The sequence below is a fragment of the Callospermophilus lateralis genome, chromosome 14 (genome assembly GCF_048772815.1).
Source record: "Callospermophilus lateralis isolate mCalLat2 chromosome 14, mCalLat2.hap1, whole genome shotgun sequence".
Taxonomy (NCBI): domain Eukaryota; kingdom Metazoa; phylum Chordata; class Mammalia; order Rodentia; family Sciuridae; genus Callospermophilus; species Callospermophilus lateralis.
The window spans coordinates 58,632,046-58,652,814 of record NC_135318.1 but is presented as its reverse complement, the minus strand read 5'-3'; the positions used below and the strand labels follow the sequence as shown (position 1 = coordinate 58,652,814).

The 20,769-nt window shown below is 56.9% G+C and overlaps 1 protein-coding gene across 2 annotated transcripts; it reads left to right on the top strand.

The window, feature by feature from the left end:
* The first annotated feature begins 4,406 nt into the window (after nt 1-4,406).
* Nucleotides 4,407-20,062, top strand: Cyp26b1 (cytochrome P450 family 26 subfamily B member 1). 2 transcript variants are annotated; one of them, XM_076833620.2, is made up of 6 exons: nt 4,407-4,610; nt 8,161-8,385; nt 16,923-17,198; nt 17,369-17,524; nt 18,973-19,257; nt 19,634-20,062. In XM_076833620.2, exons 1-6 carry the CDS (start codon nt 4,407-4,409, stop codon nt 20,024-20,026), a joined length of 1,539 nt encoding a protein of 512 aa, XP_076689735.1. In that variant the 3' UTR covers nt 20,027-20,062. The 2 variants fall into 2 exon arrangements, with proteins under 2 accessions (XP_076689735.1, XP_076689737.1); XM_076833622.2 differs by lacking the exon at nt 8,161-8,385.
* Nucleotides 20,063-20,769: the final 707 nt, after the last annotated feature.

Here is a 20,769-nt window from a genome sequence, read left to right as displayed (position 1 = left end):
GGAGAGGGATGCTTTCTGGAGAGCAGGCAGGTCATTCTGAGGCCAAAATAAAAGAAAAAAAATCTGAACTAGAGCCCATTCCTTCTCCCAGAGCCCCATGGATTGAGCCAAACCCCAGTTCAGGATAGTCCATGAGGGACTGGGTATACTCTAGGACCACGGGTGTGCCTGAGTGGACTTGTTAGTACTGGGATTTGGTCTGGAGTTGAGGACAGGGTCAATCTGTGATGAGGATTAAGGGTCAGTCTAGAATTTGGCTCAGGGGGTCTGTTTTAGGTTCAGGGCAGGGTTTGGATCAGACTGAGGACTGGATCAGGGCATGTCAGAAGTCCACCTGAGGCTGATGAAAGAATATTCTTCAATGAGATGGAACTGGCAAAGATGGTGGCTGGCCTTTCTCTAACCTAGTCACCCTCTTGAGCCTACTCCACAATCCTGGCACTCTCTACATGCCTCCAGGAAGCCTTACAGAATTGGGGTACCAGGGATTTCCTTTTCTTTTTTCCTAAGTGAGTACCCTTGGGATTTGAGCAGAACGATGGTTTCAATTAGGTCATCCAGCAACTATTGCTGTGGGGCTGCAAGTCCCTGTGGATATTCCCTAGGACCCCACTTGGCAGTTGGGCAAAAGAAAGACTCAGAAATTATGCCCATGCCCCCTCCCAACTCCTTCTCCATACCTGAACAAGAAGAGAGGCAGATGATGGATGGCAAAAGAAAGTTCACAAAAGCCAATCCTGGGAGTAAGGGAATGGAGGGAGGCCATGGGCGGGTGTAACTTGTGGGACTTTGATCCTGGCAAAGTGGACACCTCTTATGGACTCTTGGGTTGGTGGCAGGGAAGTAGGTGTTTCGTGGCTCGGTGGACAAGGATCCTGTGTGTGTATGTGCCTTTGTGTGTGCTCCATATCTGCCTGTGCATGTTTGTATCTCTCTGTAGGGCTGTGTTCAGGTCCAGCTGTTTGGAGATGGCTATCTCCACTGAGAGTTCCCCAGGGTCATCTTGCCCATCTCAGCACCTCAGGCTAGTGCCAGGAATCTGGATGCTTAAGGTTCTTCCAGAGGGCAGGACTTCAGCAATCTCCCTCAGCTCCATTTTATCCCAGCTTCTTTCTATGATAGGAAATGGGATAGAACTGTTGAATCTGGCTTCATTACATCTGGGTTGCCCTGATTAAGGATCAGTCTAGGATTTGGCTCAGGGGGTCTGTTTTAGGTTCAGGGCAGGGTTTGGATCAGACTGAGGACTGGATCAGGGCATATCAGAAGTCCACCTGAGGCTGATGAAAGAATATTCTTCAATGAGATGGAACTGGCAAAGATGGTGGCTGGCCTTGCTCTGACCTAGTCACCCTCTTGAGCCTATTCCACAATCCTGACACTCTCTACATGCCTCCAGGAAGCCTTACAGAATTGGGGTACCAGGGATTTCCTTTTCTTTTTTCCTAAGTGAGTACCCTTGGGATTTGAGCAGAACGATAGTTTCAATTAGGTCAATTAGCTAGAAACTTCTCTAGCTCTCTAGCCCTAGCTCTCTAGCTCTCTGTCTCTGGGACCACAGTGATGCTGACAAGGACTTTGTGAGTGTCTGGGCCCCTAACGGCCTGGGGGTGGGGAAACCAGAGTCTGAGGACACTGAGGCGGGAGCTCCTTTGGAGCCTACACCAGGTCTGTGGGAGCTGATCTCTCCCAAGGAAAGGCAGTTCAGGAAAGGGGAAGCGGGAATTGCTTCCTCTGAATCTGTAGTACTGTAACTGTCCACCAGGTGGGGTTCTAGGGCAGAGAGTGAGAGCCGAGTTGACCCAGCGCTTGTACCAAGAGCCCTGCTCCAGGATCTCTTCTGGCAGCATCAACCTCTGAAGCGCTCACTCTGGGAGGGACAACACATTTGCGCTCATCTTAGACGCTCATGCACATTGTTTCCTAGGGAATTCTAAAGAAGAATAAGTCCTGGGTGCGGAAGAGGTGTTAAAAAGGGAGGCTAGTTGGTTTACATACACACTGCCCTAAACTAAAGGTGGGATGTCTAGTCTTTCTCTGGGAGTGAACAACAGAGACACAGGGGCTAAGGGAAAAAGGACGAGCGCGAGAGGGAGAGCCAGTCACTAGCCAGATGTCGGGATTGGTGTGCAGAGTTCCATCATAGGCTCTTAGGAGGAGAGGCCCGCTGACGGATAGATGGATGGAGGCAGAGACAAACATACAGTACCAGAGAGAACAAACCTGCACACACACCACATTGCTCCACCGACGTGGGGCCGACGCAGGGTGGACACAGTCGCCCGCACACACAGGTGCCGCCACGGGTCACACGCACACCTCACAGAGGCACGCGCACCAGGCCCTCTGCGGCTGGAGCTGAGGAGGTGGCCGCGCTCACCCGGCTTGTTTATTTACTTATTTATATCACTGAACGTCGGTACCGAACTCCTCCCGCCTCCTGGTGCCGGGCCGCTTTATTTGTCCCTGGCGAGAGACATTCATTGGGATCAGCATTGGGGTTCCTCCGATGCTGCCAGCAGTGGACCAGGAACCACGAAGTGTGTGTATGGGTGTGTGCGTGTGCGTGTGTGTGTGTGTGTGTGTAGCTCCGAGGTGTTGGAGGGAAGGGCTACAGCGTCAGGATCCCTGGACGCTCACGGGGTCAAGGAAACCTTCAAATTCTGTAGTATAAGAGACTTCTGAGGGAAGGGGGACCTTGGCATCTGAGGTTTGGGGATGTAGGGATCAGGCAAGGGGTCCCGGGCTGGAGACAATTGAGAGTGCCAAGTCAGGGGTCCTAGGAAGCAGGAGCCAGGGAGGTCCCGCAGGAGAGGAGCGTGGGACCCTGGACGCGGGTTCTGGGACTTCTGGCGCCCTCCAGTCGAAGGGTAACCTGGCCGGGACCACCGGTGCTGGGGCTACGGCGCTCGCGGGACTACTGCCTGAAGCAGGAGGGGGCCGGGGACCCGGGAGGGAGGAAAAGTGGGAGGGAAGTAGCCTAGCAGCCAAGCGGGCACTAAGTGAGTGCGCACCGTGAGTGTGTGTATGTGTGCGTGTGAGTGTGTGTGCGCGCGCGCGCGTGTCTCATCTCGTCCGTCTGTAGGTGCCCGGCTAAGCGAAACGCTGCGAGAAGGAAGAGAAGGCGAGAGGTGAACTGAGTTTGATCCTGCGGCTGCTACAAGTGGGTCCTGCGCGGACGGCGGGCGGCGGGCGGCTGGCGGCGGGCTGCGGGGCGGGGCGGGAGGCCGGCGGGCGCTCACACGCTCCGGCCGCGGGCCCGGCCTCTCACCACGCCTCCGGCTTTGTGAGCGCGCGGGAGGGGGGGTGCTGGCGGAGTGCCCACGGCGGGCGCAGCCTCCCGCCTCTATATAAACACACGCATCGCCTCGCTTTGGCCTCAAATTCACATTGAGAGACGCTTTTAAAACCATCAGCCCTGAAATCCTGCTTTCTGCTTTCCCTCCTCTTTCATTCCTTTTGCCTTCCTTTCTTTTTTTTCCCCCTTTCTTCCCTCAGCAGCAACTCCAGAGCCGAGAGACTGCGTCCCCGGACGGACTGCCTTTTCTTAATTGATACAATAGCCCAGCTCGGGTTTTCCACCTCCTCCCCCAACCCCACCCCGCCTCACCCCTCCCGCCCGCCCGCCGTCGCCGCCGCCCCAGCGCCCGCCCGGGGCTCTGTCGCCGGCTGCGGCCCGTCCTGGCTGCGACTCGCCGGCTCCGCACCCGCTCTCGGGCCGCTGCGCCCGCCTGGCTGCTTCGCCCTCTGCGCCCGCCTCGGGGTGCCGCGGCGGTTCCCGGGCTCCGGCGCTTCGCCGAGGCAGCCCGGGGACGCTGGGCTCCGGCCTCTCCACTCGCCTCAGCTGGGAGCTTTCTCCCTCGTCCCCAGAGTTTCTGGGTCCGTTGGAATTTTTGAATTCAGAATTTTTCTTTTCACCTAGGAATTTTTTGAATACTTTTGACAAATCGATCGCACTTTCCGCTAGCTCTCTGTTCCCCTTCTTCCTTTTTTATTTTTCCCGAGCAGGGGAAGGGGCTTAAGAGAGAGAGGCACCCGCTGGATAAAGTTTTCCAAAGTTTTCCGAGTGTGATGGTTGCGGAGAGAACAAATCCACCAGCTTGACTCACGGCTTCATCTCACCACCCCTTGAGCAGCCCCTAAGCCCGCTGTAAAGGAACAAACAAACAAACAAACAAACAAAGTTACACCTCGAGTCGCCTGTGTCTCCTCTCTTCTTTTAGGCAATCTTTCCCCCCCCACCTCTCTCCGCTCCCCTCGCAGCCTCCACTCCCCTTCCCTCTGTCTCTGTTTCGGCTGGAGGTGCCAGGACCCCCGGCCGCAGCCTCCCCTCCCCCGCCGCTCCGGTCAGGCCCTCCCCTCCCCCGTCGCGGCCGGCACAGCCAATCCCCCGAGCGGCCGCCAACATGCTCTTTGAGGGCTTGGAGCTGGTGTCGGCGCTGGCCACCCTCGCCGCGTGCCTGGTGTCCGTGACGCTGCTGCTGGCCGTGTCGCAGCAGCTGTGGCAGCTGCGCTGGGCTGCTACCCGCGACAAGAGCTGCAAGCTGCCCATCCCCAAGGGCTCCATGGGCTTCCCGCTCATCGGAGAGACCGGCCACTGGCTGTTACAGGTAAGGGCGCACTCGCTCTGCTGCTCTACGGGGTCCGCTTGCTGCGAGCGCGGGACCGACCTAGCCTCGGGCAGGCCACAGGGAACGGGAGTTTGAAGGCACAGGTCCCCGCCCCGCCCCTTCCCTTCTCTCAGCCTGAGCCTCCCGGGTTTTCCCTGCCCGCCAGCTGCGTGGCTCCGAGACCTTTGGCGCCTGATGCGCTGGTTCGGAGGACTGATAAAAAGGGTTCCAGGACCCGACGTGACTCCCAGGACCGACCCGCCTCTCTTGCTGGCGAGCCGAGCAGGGGCGCGTGGAGAGGCCTGGAGACTCCGCGCTCAGCGCGCGTTCGAAGGGGCGTCCAGACAGACGTGAGCTGCTTTCGCCTCTTCTTTGCGCTCCAGGTCCCGGTCGGCGTCAGCCGTTCTGGGTGTTAACAGTGTAGTTGGGAACCAAAAACTTGAGTCCAGAGAGGAGGCGGGGGGGGGGGGGGGGGCATAGCATCTTGAATTGCCCTCTTAGACCAGGGCTGTGTTCCTGCCGCTCAGCCAGGTAGTTCTTGGTCCTCGCTACTGTGTGTGTTTTGTGGTGGGAGAGGAAGAAGGTAACCCAAGAAAAATGAGAGGCTAGAGTCTCAAGGGCTCTTGACTTTCGGGGAAAAGGGTCTATTTACTTATTGGGTGTGGACAGTTCAGCAGGAGAAAGAAACTTGGGAGAAGCGAGTGGGAGAGTTTGCTCTTAGAGGCTACACAGTCCTGCTCTGGTGGTGATAATTGGGGTGGGGAGCGTCTAAGACCAGACCCAGGTAGGTAATGAGGAGATTAACCTGGAGTTAACCTTGTCAAATGCCAGACAATCGCTTTTGCAATTTGATACACACCAGGGTTTTTTTTTTGGGGGGGGGCGGGGGTACACCTCTGAGATAATCCGCTGGAGGGGTGTTTGAGTATACGTATGTACCCATGTTTGTCCACTCGGTGCTAATGGGCCTTAGGGGAAGCCTGGAATCCTGAAACAGACAACCCTGGCGCAGGAAAGGTGAAGCTAAAGGTGAGCGCGGGGACCTGTAGGTTTAGACGTGCGAAAGCTTGGCTTGACATTAACAGACGCGTGTAATTTTCGCACGCGCGCGCGCACACACATATATATACACACTCTGCACGCTCTGAATCAAGTGACAGCAGAGCATTAGTGGAGACAGACGGGGGAGAGGTTCCTTTACCCTGTGGTCTCTGGATATCGCAAAGTTGGTCCCACTCTTATTTTGGGGAGGAATGTCCGTCCAGTGGGGGTGGGGTTCACTTGAGCCAATCAGATTGTCTCCCATAAGAAATCCCCAGAACTTCCCCCTTAGGACCATACTTAAAGGGTTAACTGCGGCGGTGGTCTAGGCTTTTGGCCGCGAATTTAGAAAATAAAATAATTCACTTGGGCAATGGCTTCCTCCTTGTTAGAGCCAATTTGTGGAATCAATTTGTGTTGCTGTCCCTCCCCCATCTCGTTTACTGACAACCTCCCCCAACCACCCCGGGCGTGGTGTCCCCTTGACCTTTTTTTCCCCCCTGAATCCTACAAAGGCCCTTGGGATATGCGTCCAACCGGCACAGAGTTGGGGAGAAGGAGACCTGCGCCTCACCATCCATGCGTCCCAGGGCCCTAGATCCCGTGGGGGGAGGAATAAAGGGGTGCGTGTTGGGAGGTGCTGAAGGGGTTAATGGGAGCCCTCTGAATCCCAGCGTTTTTTCGGAGTCATTTATCAGATTTTACGGGGGGACCTCCAAGGGCTCTCCTTTTCCACCGAGCGCCATCTAAACAGAGCCCAGGGCTAAAAATACAACATTTTTGTATAAATTGGACTCGCGGCCCGAGCGGCCGCCCCTATGAAAGTCCTCTTTGTGAAGACCGTGGAAACGGCGGACAAATAACTCTTTATTAATGCCACAAAAAAACGCACTTTAATTATAGTTAGGCAGATCAGAGGCGGGGGGTGGGGGCGAGGCGGCGGCGACCTCGAAATATTCACAGCCCAACTTTTGGGTCAAAAGAAAAGAAAAATAGAAGAAAAGAAGGAGAGACGGAGAGTCAGACCGAGCGAGGGATGCGGAATAGCAGACGCAGGAAGGGAACCCCACTCTTCATCCCCTCCTCTGTCGCACCCTACCTCCGCCTTAATTTTTCTTAAAGGGGTAGAGGCCAGTCTACAAAGGCGTCAGGATGTGTGTGTGTGTGTGTGTGTGTGTGTGTGTGTGTGTGTGTGTTGGGGGTTGGTTCTCTCGACCCTCCAGCCTGGGAGCAGGACAGCGTCCTCCGCGGCCGGGCCCCCTTCTTGGCAGCTCAGGAGCTGCCGACTCGCTCCCTGTCGCGCGCTGGGGCTGGAGGCGCATGTGGAAAAGTGATTAGGGATCCGAGTTCTGCAGAGTCACTTTTCGCTGCGCTAGAGTGTGTACACGTCTAGCTGGAGAATAGCTTTCCGTGGAAGGAAGGAAAATGAGGAGGGGGACCAACCCGGGAAAGGGGTAGCCAAGTTGTCCCGTCGGGGAAGAATGAGCAGGTAGGTCTATAAGTCTGTTAGCGGGCTGGAGGAGAGGCTGGACAGGTAGCGCCCCTCCCCTTTTCACCCGGTGCTGCCCAGGCAGAAGAAGGGTTAATTTGGGCTGTGGTGGCAACCGACGTCAAAGGTGAGCGAGACGCCCCCGCCCCCGCCCCTGTGAGGTCCCTTAGGTTTCCGGTACCCGCGCGCGGCGGGCTCCGCCAGCTCTTTCGAGCGCTGGTCCCGGACCGGGGCCCCGCAATCCTCGGCTCGCGCCACAGCCGCCGCCGTCGGGATCCGGTTACCTGCCCGGGTCGCCCCGCCCGGTCCCACCCCGCCCAGCGGGAAGCGCCTTCCGCCGCGCTCCCTTTCCAAACTCCAGGGCGGCGACGAAAGTCCGTCTCAGTTATTTCCAGGGCAAAATGCTTTAAGAAAATCGCGGCTCACGGCCCATAACTCCACCCTGAAGAGCCCGCGGAGGGCTGCAGGGTTCCTGCGCGGGCCACACCGGAGAACAGCGGAAACTCCAATCCCAGTCTCTAGTGACTGCCTCCGGGCACCGACCGCTCACCGCTATAAATAATCTTTGGCCTGCGGCCACCCCGCGGGGTCTCGCCAGCTCGTGGCCCGGAGCCTGGAAATATTTATTCCGAGAGGCTCCCGAGCGCGGAGTGGCGGGGGTGGTGGTGGGGGGGCGGAGGATTGAGGAGTGGGGGGCGGAGGCTTTAGCTTCAGGTCCAGCCATCCGGGATACCTTTTCCCTCCCTCAAGTCATTACTAAAAAACAGCGTCCCGGGGGTGCCCCTGGGCCTCCCGCCTCCTCGCATTATTTATTATACTCTAGGCCCTACTTCCCAGTTCTGTGCACGCTATGAAAAATAAAACCTGCGTGCGTGTCTCTGTGTGTGTGTGTATGGGGTGGGGGGTTGGGGAGAGTTGGGGGGTTGGGGGTGGGGGAGTTGGGGGGAGTGGGATCTGCTGCCCTGGCCGGCCTCGCAGATCTGTGAGCCCTGAGAGAGGTCTCTTGTGTGGCTCCCACAGGGTTCGGGCTTCCAGTCATCCCGAAGGGAGAAGTATGGAAACGTGTTCAAGACACACTTGCTGGGGCGCCCGCTAATCCGGGTGACCGGTGCAGAGAACGTACGCAAGATCCTCATGGGAGAGCACCACCTCGTGAGCACCGAGTGGCCCCGCAGCACGCGTATGCTGCTGGGCCCTAACACGGTGGCCAACTCCATTGGCGACATTCACCGCAACAAGCGCAAGGTAAGAGCTCTGATTCTTTTCGTCTACATCCGAGTTCACAGAGCCAGTCTAGGAGCATCCCAACTCAAATCTGCACTGTCTTTTGTGCATGATGCTTCAGGACTCCGCAGTTCTCTCCCCAGACGGCTTTCAGCCTGAATCCAGGGCCTATGGAGGCCTTCTTCTGGTCCACTGTCTTGCTGGCCTACTGCGCGGCAGGCACCACCAGGCCCACGGGGGCTTGTTTGAGGGCAGTTTGGACAAACTTTGAACGTTTGAGATCAGGGAGTCCAACGCCTATCCTAGCAGTGCTCCACAGAACTGGAACAAGAAGGGGGCGGGGCGGGACAGTTGGCCTGCGCTTTCCTTTTCTCCGCTTTTCCTCCGAGAATTGCAAGGACTGATCATTCTAAAAATCAAACCTGGCCCTCCAGCCACAGGTTGCCTTGAGGTCGATGCAAGCGTGTGATGTGCAGGGGGAGCTGGGGACAACATGTGGGCAGCGGTTAGCGGGCCTTGCCAGGGAGAGGTACCGTGAGCTTTAGGCCCCTGAGCGCACCTTTAACCGTAGGGGAAAGGAGAGCGGGGGAGGAGAATAGCCTGGGAGCGGGCTGAGGATCAAAGTGCCCCTACCCCCAGTTTAAAGAGGAAGAGAAAGTGGGTGTTTATCCTGTGGATTTCCCGAGCGGCTGAATGAGGCGCAGAGGAGGCGAGCCAGCGCTCACTGAGCAAGCCTCCCCGCCCCCTCCCGGAGCTGCGCGGCCACCGCAGCGGCTGCGGCTCCGAGCGCGGGCGGCACGTGCTGTTTGAACTGCAGTAACCCGTAAGCTGAGCCGGCGGGCGGGCGGGGCGCCGGCCTGCGGGCTTAAAGCCGCCAAAAGGGAGGCTGCATGGCTCCCCCACTCCATTTTTTCCATTGGGTCAGAGGAATCACCCAAGTTTGGAACCTAAAAGAAAGGAAGAGGCGGCCTCTCATTCCCGAAGGAGTGGGGGAGCGCGGGAGAGGGGAGGGGCAACCCCCACCGCCAGCAGCCTGTGTGCGAGGTGGTCTCGCTGAATGTGGGCAATTGTGCTGTACTCGCCGACACAGCCCATAGTATTTGATGTTCTCTGAACCGCCTGTGAAGAGTAATTCTCCGTGGCAGACAACCGAAGGAAAAATCCAGCGGAGGAATCTGGTGTGCATGTAACCCCAAGAGTCCCCCGGTAAAGCGTGTATTTCAGAATCTGGAAAGGGGCTCCCAAAGGCATCTCTCTCCCATCTGCTTTACTCAGAGCTGGAAGCAGTTAACTGCAGCTTGGGGACAAATGTGGGGAGGTTCTGGGAGGGGGGCTCTGAGGTGTTCTGGAGAGTGTTGGGGAGGGAAAGGGGGCTATAGGCTTAGAAATGAGGATTTTTCAAATGTGGACAATGATTTTTTTCTCCTTAGTTTCTGAGACTCCACCAAAAGCCCATTCCAGAGAGTGAGGAGAGAGCTGAGACTCAGGAATAAGTCTGAGATATGAGTCTGCATCATTTCCTCTTTGTAGGGGTTTGATGCAAAGTGGGACCCTGAGACTTAGGTAGAGTAGGAGGTGAACCAGGTCAAGCAGCAAAGAAATAGCAGGGCAAGGTCTGCAACACAAGTAGTCCTGCTCAGTCCTGCCCATTTGGGGCTACTGGAAGCTGAGGTGGGGCTAGGTTACTGGGAAGAAGGAGGAGGCTTGATCAGGACCCAGTGTGAGACCCCAGGAGTTACAGCAAGGCTTTCTGATGGCCCTGTTGCCTTGGAGTCCCACCTCTATCAGTCTGACTTGGCTTTGAACCTCCAGTGCTAGGTGGAGAAGGCATACCTGGAAAGACCCCAGGTTTTGGCCTACTTTGTCCTTTTGTAGGCAAGGGGACAAGAAAGAGGACAGCATAGATGAAGTGCCAGAGGAATACACAGGATAGGAAGACTGGGAATTGGGCTGGAGGTGGGGCCAGAAACTGATGACTATGGCTGAGGGATCCAAATTCTCCCTCTTCTGAGCACTTGATCCTCTAGCTTCTTAGAGAATCATTAGAAACCAGTTCATCCTGAGTCTTCAGAACCACAATGCCATAATGGACTAGCTGTGTGTTTGCTATGTGGAGTGTGGCGGGGGGTCATAAACACAGCCAGACAAAAGGATCCTTTCCCCAAATCTCCATGATCGATGATCCTGAGTTTCCTGAACCACATAGAAAGCCTTGGGTCAGGTACAGAGAAGCAGGAAACCTGATCCTTGCCCTCAAGAAGGAGATTCTGGCAGACAGGATAAGAGAGTACTCTGAGGACTTTTTTTCTGAATACCCATGTTGTCCTGGAAAGATTGGCCAGTCTTTGGGACCCAAGGCCTGGAGAGTACCATATGGCCAGGGTAGGGTTGCAGGATACCACTTACACTACTATATCTAACCCATGCAGTAGTTAGGGACCTGTCTGGAGAGTGGGTTGCTGGGCTGGACCCTGGCCTGGTTAAGATGTACGTGCAGGAAGTGGGGCCCAGGTGTGTTGAGGCCAGGCTGGCAGGGATCTAGAAGCGTCACTGTTTCCACTGGGGCTGGTGGCCCACCCCTTCTCTGGGAGGTCTGGCCAGATGTGCAGGGAGGGGGCTCCTCACTGCCATCACTGCACTCCAGGTGTTTGGCCTGGCTGCCCTGGTGGTCTGGGGCCATCTGGGATAGGGTTGCCAGAAAGAAAGTCCAGAGAGTCTTACCTAGTCTAATGGTATCACCCACAGAAGTCAGGCCTGTGCAGCTAAGACTTCAAATTTCCTCCATCCTCCTTTGGCACCCCTCCCCAACTCAGGGTCAGGAGCGTCCCTGATGGGAGGAGTATTGCCCAGGAAGGGTAAATGGGGTCTAATTGGACATGTGGGGATGAGAAGGTTGTCAGAGACATGGAGAAGGAGTTCGGGGGTGGGGTTCGGGTGCCACACAACAGGATTAGGCATCTTCTCTTTTCCTTTGATGACAGGGCTGGGTCTCTTTGCACCAAGAGATTAGCAACTTCAATGCACCCCAGACAGTGGTCCCTAGATACCCATAGGAGTCTTGGAGAACATCTCAGAAGATACATTTAGCCGTGAAGGCCCTGGACTGGGGACCTCAGAAGTAGTCTCCTTGTCCCTCCTACTCAGGCCCCTGCCTAGAGAGCCTTCTGTGCCTAAAGCTGAGGTGGGGGAACAGGCTTTGGAGGCAGGGATCAAGAAGCACTTCTACCCATCTACCATCCCTCACTGACCTGGCCTTTGGGTCTTGTCCTGGAATGCAGGTGGAGGTCAAGTTCAAGGACAATTTACTCCTCTCAAAAACCTGGTATGTCCTGGGGTTTCTGCTGGGTTTACCTAGGAATTTCCCCAGCAGGAGGGCCTGGGATGGCAGGATTCTGGGGGAGGCCAGCCCACACCTGGCTTTGTGAGGCCTTTGTACCAATGCATAGTCTCTGGTTGCACAGTCACATCCAAATGTCTCAACTCGGGACAGAAGGTCCAACCTGATTATGTGGAAAGGCGGGTGCCGCTGACAGGCGGCAGAGCTACTGGGAGCTGTGCCCTAGTTGCCTAGTGTTGGCACAGAGCCTTTATTCTGCCAGCCAAAGTCCTTCACCCAAAAGTTACTGTAGCACCAGTGGTAGGGGTGCATAGGGCTGCTGAGTGGGCGGGTGGCAGGAGCGGATCCCTCTGAAGGTCAGTGGGGGAGGAAGCTCATGGTCAGCCACCAGGGTGCCTCCCTCTGCATTCCCTTGTGCCAGGCAGTGGGCAGGTGGGCGGGCTGGGCGTGGGGGCAGCCTCCTCCTGTTTTTCCTCATTATGTCCTTCTTCCAGGGGTGGGGAGTACAAGGCTATGGTGCAGATTGATGTGTCTGCTCATTCTCCCAGCCTTGGAAGACAAATGTGGCCTTGGCTGGGGTCTGTTCTGGCACTGAGCCCCCGGTGTCAGTCTCCCTATCCATCCTGGGCTCCCCAGGCCTAAAAGAAGGAGCTCCTTTAGAAATGCTGACAACAACCCAGAACAACCTCAGCATGGGCCTTACCCTTAGAACAGACTGGGCCCATGGCAGAGGACCCTTTCAGATTCCTAATTTCAGAGCCCATCAGTGCTGGTAGAGGGCAGCTTGATGGGGTCTGGAGTGGTGAGAGGCACAGGGCTTCAGGGTCCCTGCTGGGTGTGGCCAGTCATGCCCTGCACTGTGACCTTGGGAGGCCCTTCTTGTGGGTCTCAGCTTTTCAAGGGGATTTTGTTGTGGCTGGAAAGGAGGAAGAGCAAGGGGCCATCTTTTGTGATTAGGGGCTCAGCAGGTACTTGCAAATGCTGCCCTCCCCCACCACCTTGGTTGTGTGTGTTGAAGAGTTAGGGCAGTGGGGTGAGACCATCAGAGCTGGAGTCCAATGGGGGACAGGCACTCTGTTCCTATGGACACAGGGAAGGGACATGTGCAGGCTGGGGAGGGGGATGTCTGGGCCCACCCCTCCCAGCCAGAGGTACTGAATGGGGATGCATTCAGGGTGAAGTCTGAGCCCAGTGGAAATGCAGGCAGCTGGGAGATGACTCCTCTCTTGTCCCCCTCCTTGGACATAAAGTACACACCTTGGCGTCATCCCTGTGCGGATGGATGGCTGCCTGCCTTCTGTTATTCTTTCCACTCCACGGGCCTGGCTCTGGTGGCTTGGCCAGGTGGCTTGCCCGGGCCCCCACCCCTCCTGTGCAGCGGCTTCCATTCCTCCCAGTCTGAGTCACTGGCTGGGGCAGTGGGCTTCTTCTTTGGCTCTTATCTGCCCATCTGTTTGTCCAGGCATCTATAGCTGCCAGCAGATGAGAGAGAGGTTACCTGGTCAGATGGGGTGTGGGGTCTCACAGAGCTATCCCCCTCCCCAGGGGCACTGGATGAGAAGTGGGAGGGGTGAAGAGACCTGGCGGCAAGGGAAGGGTCAGGATGTTTCTAGGAACAATTACAGCTAATCAAAGCCTTAGCAAGCTCCAGTGGGGCCCCAGGCCCTTGTTGTGGAATTAGCTCCCCTTCCTGAGGGAGGGAGAGAGCAAGGACTTGGGCTCTTGAACTCATTGTGTTATTAGGGACACTGGCGAGGCTTGAGGGTTATCCAGGGATATGCCTCAAGGTGGGAGCCCATCCTCCCTCCTGCCCCTGTCCCCGCAGCTCCCACAGGGACACAGGGATGAGCATTCCCAAGTCTCCTGGGACCCTCTGCCCGTGCCCTCCCCCCACACCAAGTCTGGTGCGTGGTCCATACCTGCAGCTCCCTCTGCAGAGCTTTGCCTGGACCTGGGCTGGTTCCCAGTGACCTTTGTCCGGAATTCTTGGCTCATTTTTGGGAATTCCCAGGGAAGCCCCAGAGGGAAACGAAGCAGGCCTGGCTCCGATGATGACTGTGGTCAGGCCAGTCAGCTCTGGGGGCCGGAACCCTCCTCTCTTCACATTGAGCCACTCCCGGGCACCTTCCCAGTGTGCCCGAGTCCTGACCCCAGCAGGCGGCAGCCTCAGACCCAGCCCGCCCCAACTGGGCCCAGGCCCTCCTCTGCCCTGGCGGCACCTCCGCCTCCACCCGTCCTTTGTGGTGGGCGGTGGTTTCTGGTCTGCTCTGGCTTTGGGAAGTGGCTGTGTTGTTCACCCTGGGCACAGACCCAGGGATGAAACCCTGGAGTCTTCCCAGTTCCTGGGAGGACCCCATGCCTGTGCAACAGCTGGGCTGGAGGAGGGGCATGGACTTGGTGACCTCTGAACAAAGCCCGCCCAGGGCTGGGGTGCCTGCCACCCACCTTTGTGTGACTTCTCCACCTCAAGGGGGCTCCAAGGAAAATCAGGACAGCTGAGTATGAAAAAGACCTTGGAACATCCGGATGGACCCCTCATAAAACCAGTGGGAGAGCTAAGACCCAGGGCAGCAAGAACCTGTTGGCTGTCACTTAGCAAGCCCGAGATTGGTCTGGACAAGAGCCCTGGTCCTGGCTTCAGTTCTTTTTTCAGCGGCTCCACCTCAGAGCCTGCAGGGTACCAGGGAGCTCCTGGTCTTACTCAGAACCCCTTTCCACGTTTAGGTCAAATGTGGACTCCCTTTCTTGGAGTCCCTTGCTCAGTCCCAGGTCCCTCTGGGTCCTCTGTCTTCTTGGGTTGTCAGGGCCCTCCAGGGCTCCAAAGCCAGAGGAGATGTGATTCAGCCGGCCATCACTAGAGGGCGCAGGGAACGTAAACTAGTGGACAGACAGGACTTGTCAGTGGTCCTGTATGGCTCTTCCTCAAGGGGCAGGGGAGGCACGTCCATCCCCTTTGGAAACTCTGGGATGGCTCCTCCTGGGTCACTGTAGCTCGGGTGGGATATGAGAATGGGGGCCTAGAAGGCACTCTCCAGATGGCTTACGCATTGTTGGGTTTTGGGCTACTTACAGGGATTAGCATCTATTTGGCAAGTGGTTATAGTGTTCAGATGCTCTGTGGGTTACAAAGAGGTCACTTGGTTCAGCCTTACCACTTTATAGATGAGGAGACTGAGATTTGGGACAGGGTGACTTGGCCACAGTCACATAGTAAGTTGGTGGATGATCCCTGATTACAGCTCAGGCCTCTTGGTGCCTGGTCTCTTTCCCCATCACCCCACTGTATCCTGGGACCTAGCTGGCTTTGACTTTGGCTGGTCCTGGTGCATATAGCCTTTGCCATATCCCCCTTCCATATGCTCATTTTGGGGCCCAGGTCTTCTGGGCGATGGGGGCCCTGGCCATCCCCTACCCTTATCCCCTCCATAAGAGTATCCCTAGTCTGATCAACTCTGGAAACTATGGCTTCCAGTCCCCTCCTGCTCCACTGCCAGCTTCCCTCCAGAGGCCTGGTCACTGCAAAGTTGTCCTGACTCCCAGTCTCATTTCCCAGTGAGCTTGTTCACTTCTGTGCAGCACTTTCTGCACACCCCTAGTTTCTTGGTTGTTTTGTAAGGGTCCTTAGTTGGCTAGTGTTGGGATCTTGGGGCAGAGCCCCCTCCCACCCATCAGGACCCCCTTTCCAGACTCCTAAGGACACCATAGTGAGGGCTGAGCACACAGCACTGCTTTTATTCATAATCCTCCAGGACCCCTGGAAATTCTCTGTGACCCCGAACCTGGGCAGGGTGTGAGTGACTCATATAGGCCTGAACGGACCTAGGGGACCTCCTATCATCCTTCTACCTTTCAGCTGTCCCTTTGTAGCAGGAGTGGCCCCAAACTGTGTGGGCCTCTCTGCCCCTCACTGGTCTCCCTCCCCCTCCTTCTGCCCACCGGGAATTTCGGAATGAAAGTGCTATTGTGCGCGCCTGGCTGGGCCACTGAAGGGCCAGCACTGTTATTCCTGCAAACCAGCCTCCCATTAGCCATGCAGGGCCCAGGCCAGGAAAATGTTACCTTTTCCTTCTCAAGCTGACTGCAGGGGAAATTTTCACATTTACAGTTTGTGCGGTGGTTGTGTTTGGGGGGCAGGGGGGAGGGTGTGCGCATGTGTGTGGTTTGCATGGGGCCATGGGGGCTCCTTCCTTGCACTGCCCTTCTGCTCTCTGACTTCACCTATGACCCTTCCCTAAGCTCCAGTGGGAGGCACCGGCTTCTGCTCTAGACTCTGAGGGGTTATGAGTGAGACCCACAGGCTGTCAGTAAATAAACTAACACCCTCCCTCTCCTGCATACCTGGGGCAACTGTGAGTGTATGTGTGGGGGCTGCTGAGCCAATCACGAGGCTTCAAGGCAAGGGGGGTGGAAACAAGGACTCCTTGACTACTTAAGATGGTCCTGGAAGGTGCAGGGAATTAAAAGGGTTTCTGCTTGTCTTTATGATCTTTTGGGGTGGAAAGCCATTGTCCTCATTTCTGCCTCTGGACCCAGTCATACCGAAGACATTTTAATGGCACAGCTACTAATAAAGGCCCTAGAATTCCTGCCCAGTGGTTGTTGCATGGGAAGTGGGAATAATTTTGGTTCCCAGGAAGTTCTGCTTATTCTAGAATTATGGTCCTCTTGCCCTTCCATCAGGGGAGTAGGAGAGCTGTTGATTGCTCTCTTACCTCTTTCCTGTCCAGGTACTCACTCAATTCTGGGAATTGGGGAATGGGCCCCTACAATGGAAGACAACCTCCCTGCTCTAGCTCCACTTGCACCACCAAGGCTGGAACAGCCACATGCCCCCAGACTTTTTGGCAGCTGGACTGCAAAGTCCCCAAGGCTTTGCCATTGTGTGGAGCATGTATTTTTCTGGGGAGTGAGGAAAGAGATGATAGCCAGGTCACCCTGCGAGTTATGTGGAAGTTTCTGGCTTTGAGTAAAAATGTTTATGAATTATGTGTTCATTTTGTCCTCCCCTGCCTGTCCCTCCCCCAGTCAGGGGAAGTAGAATGAGGTTCACAGTGGGGGACCCACAAGGGCCCTGTGTCTGGAGGCCCCTGGAGCCTTCGCAGGAGGGAGAGAGGACGGGGTGTTCCCTGGTTGTGGTCATGGGATCTGTGCCTCCACCCAGCCGAGTGAAAGCCGGGTCAGCTTAGGGGCCAAGCTCACTGCCTGCCGCTCTGCCCTCCAGATCTTCTCCAAGATCTTCAGCCATGAGGCCCTGGAGAGCTACCTGCCCAAGATCCAACTGGTGATTCAGGACACGCTGCGTGCCTGGAGCAGCCAGCCTGAGGCCATCAATGTGTACCAGGAGGCACAGAAGCTCACCTTCCGCATGGCCATCCGGGTCCTGCTGGGCTTCAGCATCCCTGAGGAGGAACTCGGGCACCTCTTTGAGGTCTACCAGCAATTTGTAGAGAATGTCTTCTCCCTGCCTGTTGACTTGCCCTTCAGTGGCTACCGGCGGGTAAGCACCCAGGGCCTGGAAGGCCACCCTTGAAAATGGACCACTGTGACTGAGACGTGCATGGGGCACAGACTCAGGGGAGAGGTTTCAGGGGGAGGGTGGGCTGGAGCCTCCCCTGGCAGTCCTGAGGCCCTGCCCTTCCTGTGGCTGACTGGCCCTTTCCCCCTCAGGGCATTCAGGCTCGGCAGATCCTACAGAAGGGGCTGGAAAAGGCCATCAGGGAGAAGCTTCAGTGCACCCAGGGCAAGGACTACTCAGATGCCCTGGACATCCTCATCGAGAGCAGCAAGGAGCACGGGAAGGAGATGACCATGCAGGAGCTGAAGGTGGGGTGGGGCGACTCCTGCAGCCCATCCTCTGTTCTGGGGCCTCCCCTGCAGGGGTAGAAAGGCGCCTGGCCATTTCCTCCTGTTCTGGTCTGGCTCTGCACATGTGTTCTGAGCAGCTGTGGCTGCCATTGCACCTGGGCTGGAAGGTGCTGGACAAGAAGCCGAGCTGTGTCCTTGCCCACCCGGCTGTGAAGGATACAGTGGGGCCACCCTGTCTGCCCACAGCAGCAGAGGGCTCAGGGCTGTGCACACCTCCGATGTGCCCATAGTCACATCTACCATTATTTAAGAGGATGCTGAAAATTGGTGCTTAGGCAGTGGGTTGTGGACGACACCCTATCCCCACAGAACCTCCCCCACACCAAGTTCATTATCTCAGTTCATTTCATGGCCACCAAAGGAAACACAGGTCTAGAGAGGAAACCACTTGCTTGAGGCCAGCATCAGCCTTGAGGGAGATTTGGTTCTTACTTGGGCTCTCCTCCAACCCCTAAGACTTCTCCAGTGGGTGACCCTTTGAGCTCTCTTCCTTTACACCTGCCTAAGCCTCGCTGGCCTGCAGTCACCTGAACTGCTCACTCTGGACCCCGTGCACAGCTTCCCTGCACTGTCTGGGGTGTTCCACCTGGGGAATGTCCCCAGACTCTGCTCACCTGCTTACTTGCCACGTGCCACAGACACCCTTCCCCAGGCTCTTTCATCCCTTGTTCTTGCCCCAGCTTTTTCCTTGGGAGGAAGGAAGAGGTCACAATCACTTTCCCATTTCACAAGTTTTCATGCCATGGCAAGTAAAGGACCCAGGCCCCTTCACCACCCCTCTGGGCCCAGCATCCAGATTTGTAAATGCAGGCTTCAGAATGAAGTGGTCTGTGGGGACTTTTCTGTGGAGCCCCATGTCCCTGAAGCCCCCTCTGGGGCCACCTCCCCTCAGTCTTCCTACCATAGTCCTCTTCCAGGTCTTCAAGGATATGGTCCCAGGCAGCCTCCAGACCCTGTCTGCCCTTCTGGCCACTAACAAGTGTCCCACTTCCAGGGATGGAGGAAGGAGCTAGAGCCAGGAATAGGAAGGCCAGGGGTTGGACCCCATTATCTTCCACGTGCATGGTACCCGGCTCTTCTTCTGTGAGCTCATAGCACTGACTAGGCCTGTTGCTACTGGCCCAGGAATCCAGCAGTGAGTGGAAAGTGGCCCTAACCTAAGGAATCAACTGGCTAGTGTTTCTGCCCTGGGTGGCAGCCGGGTGTCTCCTGCCCAGCCAAGAACTAGCTGTGACCCCTGTGTTCACGGCAGTCCTAAGTTTCCAGCATATGAGGTCAGGGCAGCAGTGGAAACAGGCAGGGCCCAGTGCAGATGACCCTGGGTACTGGGGACCCTGGCACAATGGGGCTGCCCTGCTTGGCTGGTCCCAGATGGCCAACAGCACCTTTCCTCTCTGCTGCTGCAGGATGGGACCCTGGAGCTGATCTTCGCGGCCTATGCCACCACGGCCAGTGCCAGTACCTCACTTATCATGCAGCTGCTGAAGCACCCTGCCGTCCTGGAGAAACTGCGGGAGGAGCTGCGGGCCCAGGGCATCCTGCACAGTGGCGGCTGCCTCTGTGAGGGCACCCTGCGCCTGGACACGCTCAGCGGGTTGCGCTACCTGGACTGTGTCATCAAGGAGGTCATGCGTCTGTTCACGCCCATTTCTGGCGGCTACCGCACTGTGCTCCAGACCTTCGAGCTAGATGTGAGGCTGGGCCCGGGGTGATGGCTGGGGTTCAAGCTGACCCATAAGAAAGGACCCCCCTGTACCTCAGTCTGATGGGGAGACAGTGCTTGATTTCAGGGAGCTTTCAGGCAGGGGAGAGACACAGCCCCAAATGCAGAGTGGGGAGAAGCCAACCTGGTGTCATGGAACCGCCTGTGGCGTGTACACACAGGGGAGTGGACCCGCATGCTGAGCGGGCCAGTCCTGGGGAGCCCCAGGGGTGGGGGAGATTTCTCTAGGAAGAGGCAGGTCTTGAGCACCTGGGATGGGGAAAGGCAGCTGGGCACTCCTGGGCCCTCCCTCGGCCTCCTTCGGTGGTGCTCACACCCCTCTCCCCGACCCCATCTTGCTCCAGGGCTTCCAGATTCCCAAAGGCTGGAGTGTTATGTACAGCATCCGGGATACCCATGACACGGCACCTGTGTTCAAAGACGTGAACGTGTTTGACCCCGACCGCTTCAGTCAGGCGCGAAGTGAGGACAAGGATGGCCGCTTCCATTACCTCCCATTTGGTGGCGGGGTCCGGACCTGCCTGGGCAAGCACCTGGCCAAGCTGTTCCTGAAGGTGCTGGCGGTGGAGCTGGCCAGCACCAGTCGCTTTGAGCTGGCCACCCGGACCTTCCCCCGCATCACCTTAGTCCCTGTCCTGCACCCCGTGGATGGCCTCAGTGTCAAGTTCTTTGGCCTGGACTCCAACCAGAACAAGATTCTGCCCGAGACGGAGGCTATGCTGAGTGCTACCGTCTAGCAGAGCTCAGGCCCATGCGCACCTCCGCCCAGCCCAGCAGAGGGGTGGGGTGACAGAAGTAGAAACCTGTGTGTAGGAGGGGGCTGGAACCTGGGAGGGCCAGTGGCCCCCATACTTGTCCTCCCCCAGGCACCTCTCCTTGGAAAACCCTACCAAAAGCCAAAAGGGTCCCGTTCTTTCAGGGGACCCAGCTCCCCTCCTGGCTCCTGCTCTCTCCAGAGTCCCCCCACTTCCCACCAGCTTAGCTCCTGGGAAAGGGCCTGGCTGGGCTCTGCATGCCCCTTACAGTGTTAAATGTCAGTTGGCTGTGCTGCAGTGTGTACCTGTGACCTGAACTGGTTCCCTACTTTGTCTTTTAGTTGGCGGCCAGGTGGTTGTGCTGGGGGAGGAAGGAAAAGAGGCCCCCCACCCTGTGCTCTCTTCAGCACTCCACCCCACTGCTCAGACAGTGCTCCTCCTGCTGTGGCTGGCTAAGAACAGCATCCGGGTAATCCAACACAAGTGCACCTGAGCTGGGAGGGGTTGCCACCAGCCTAGAGGGCACCTCCTACCCAGCCCTGCCAGTTTGGACATTTGAAATTACCTATTGCTGCTACTAGTTCTCTCCTCACCGTGGGGCACAGGAGCCCCAGGCCTGATCCCCAGCATTCTCCCTGGTGCCCCTGGGCAGGTGCACTGACATCCCTACCCTTCTCCCAGGCGGGACCCCACTGAGCCAGGCGCTCCCTGCTCTACATACCAAA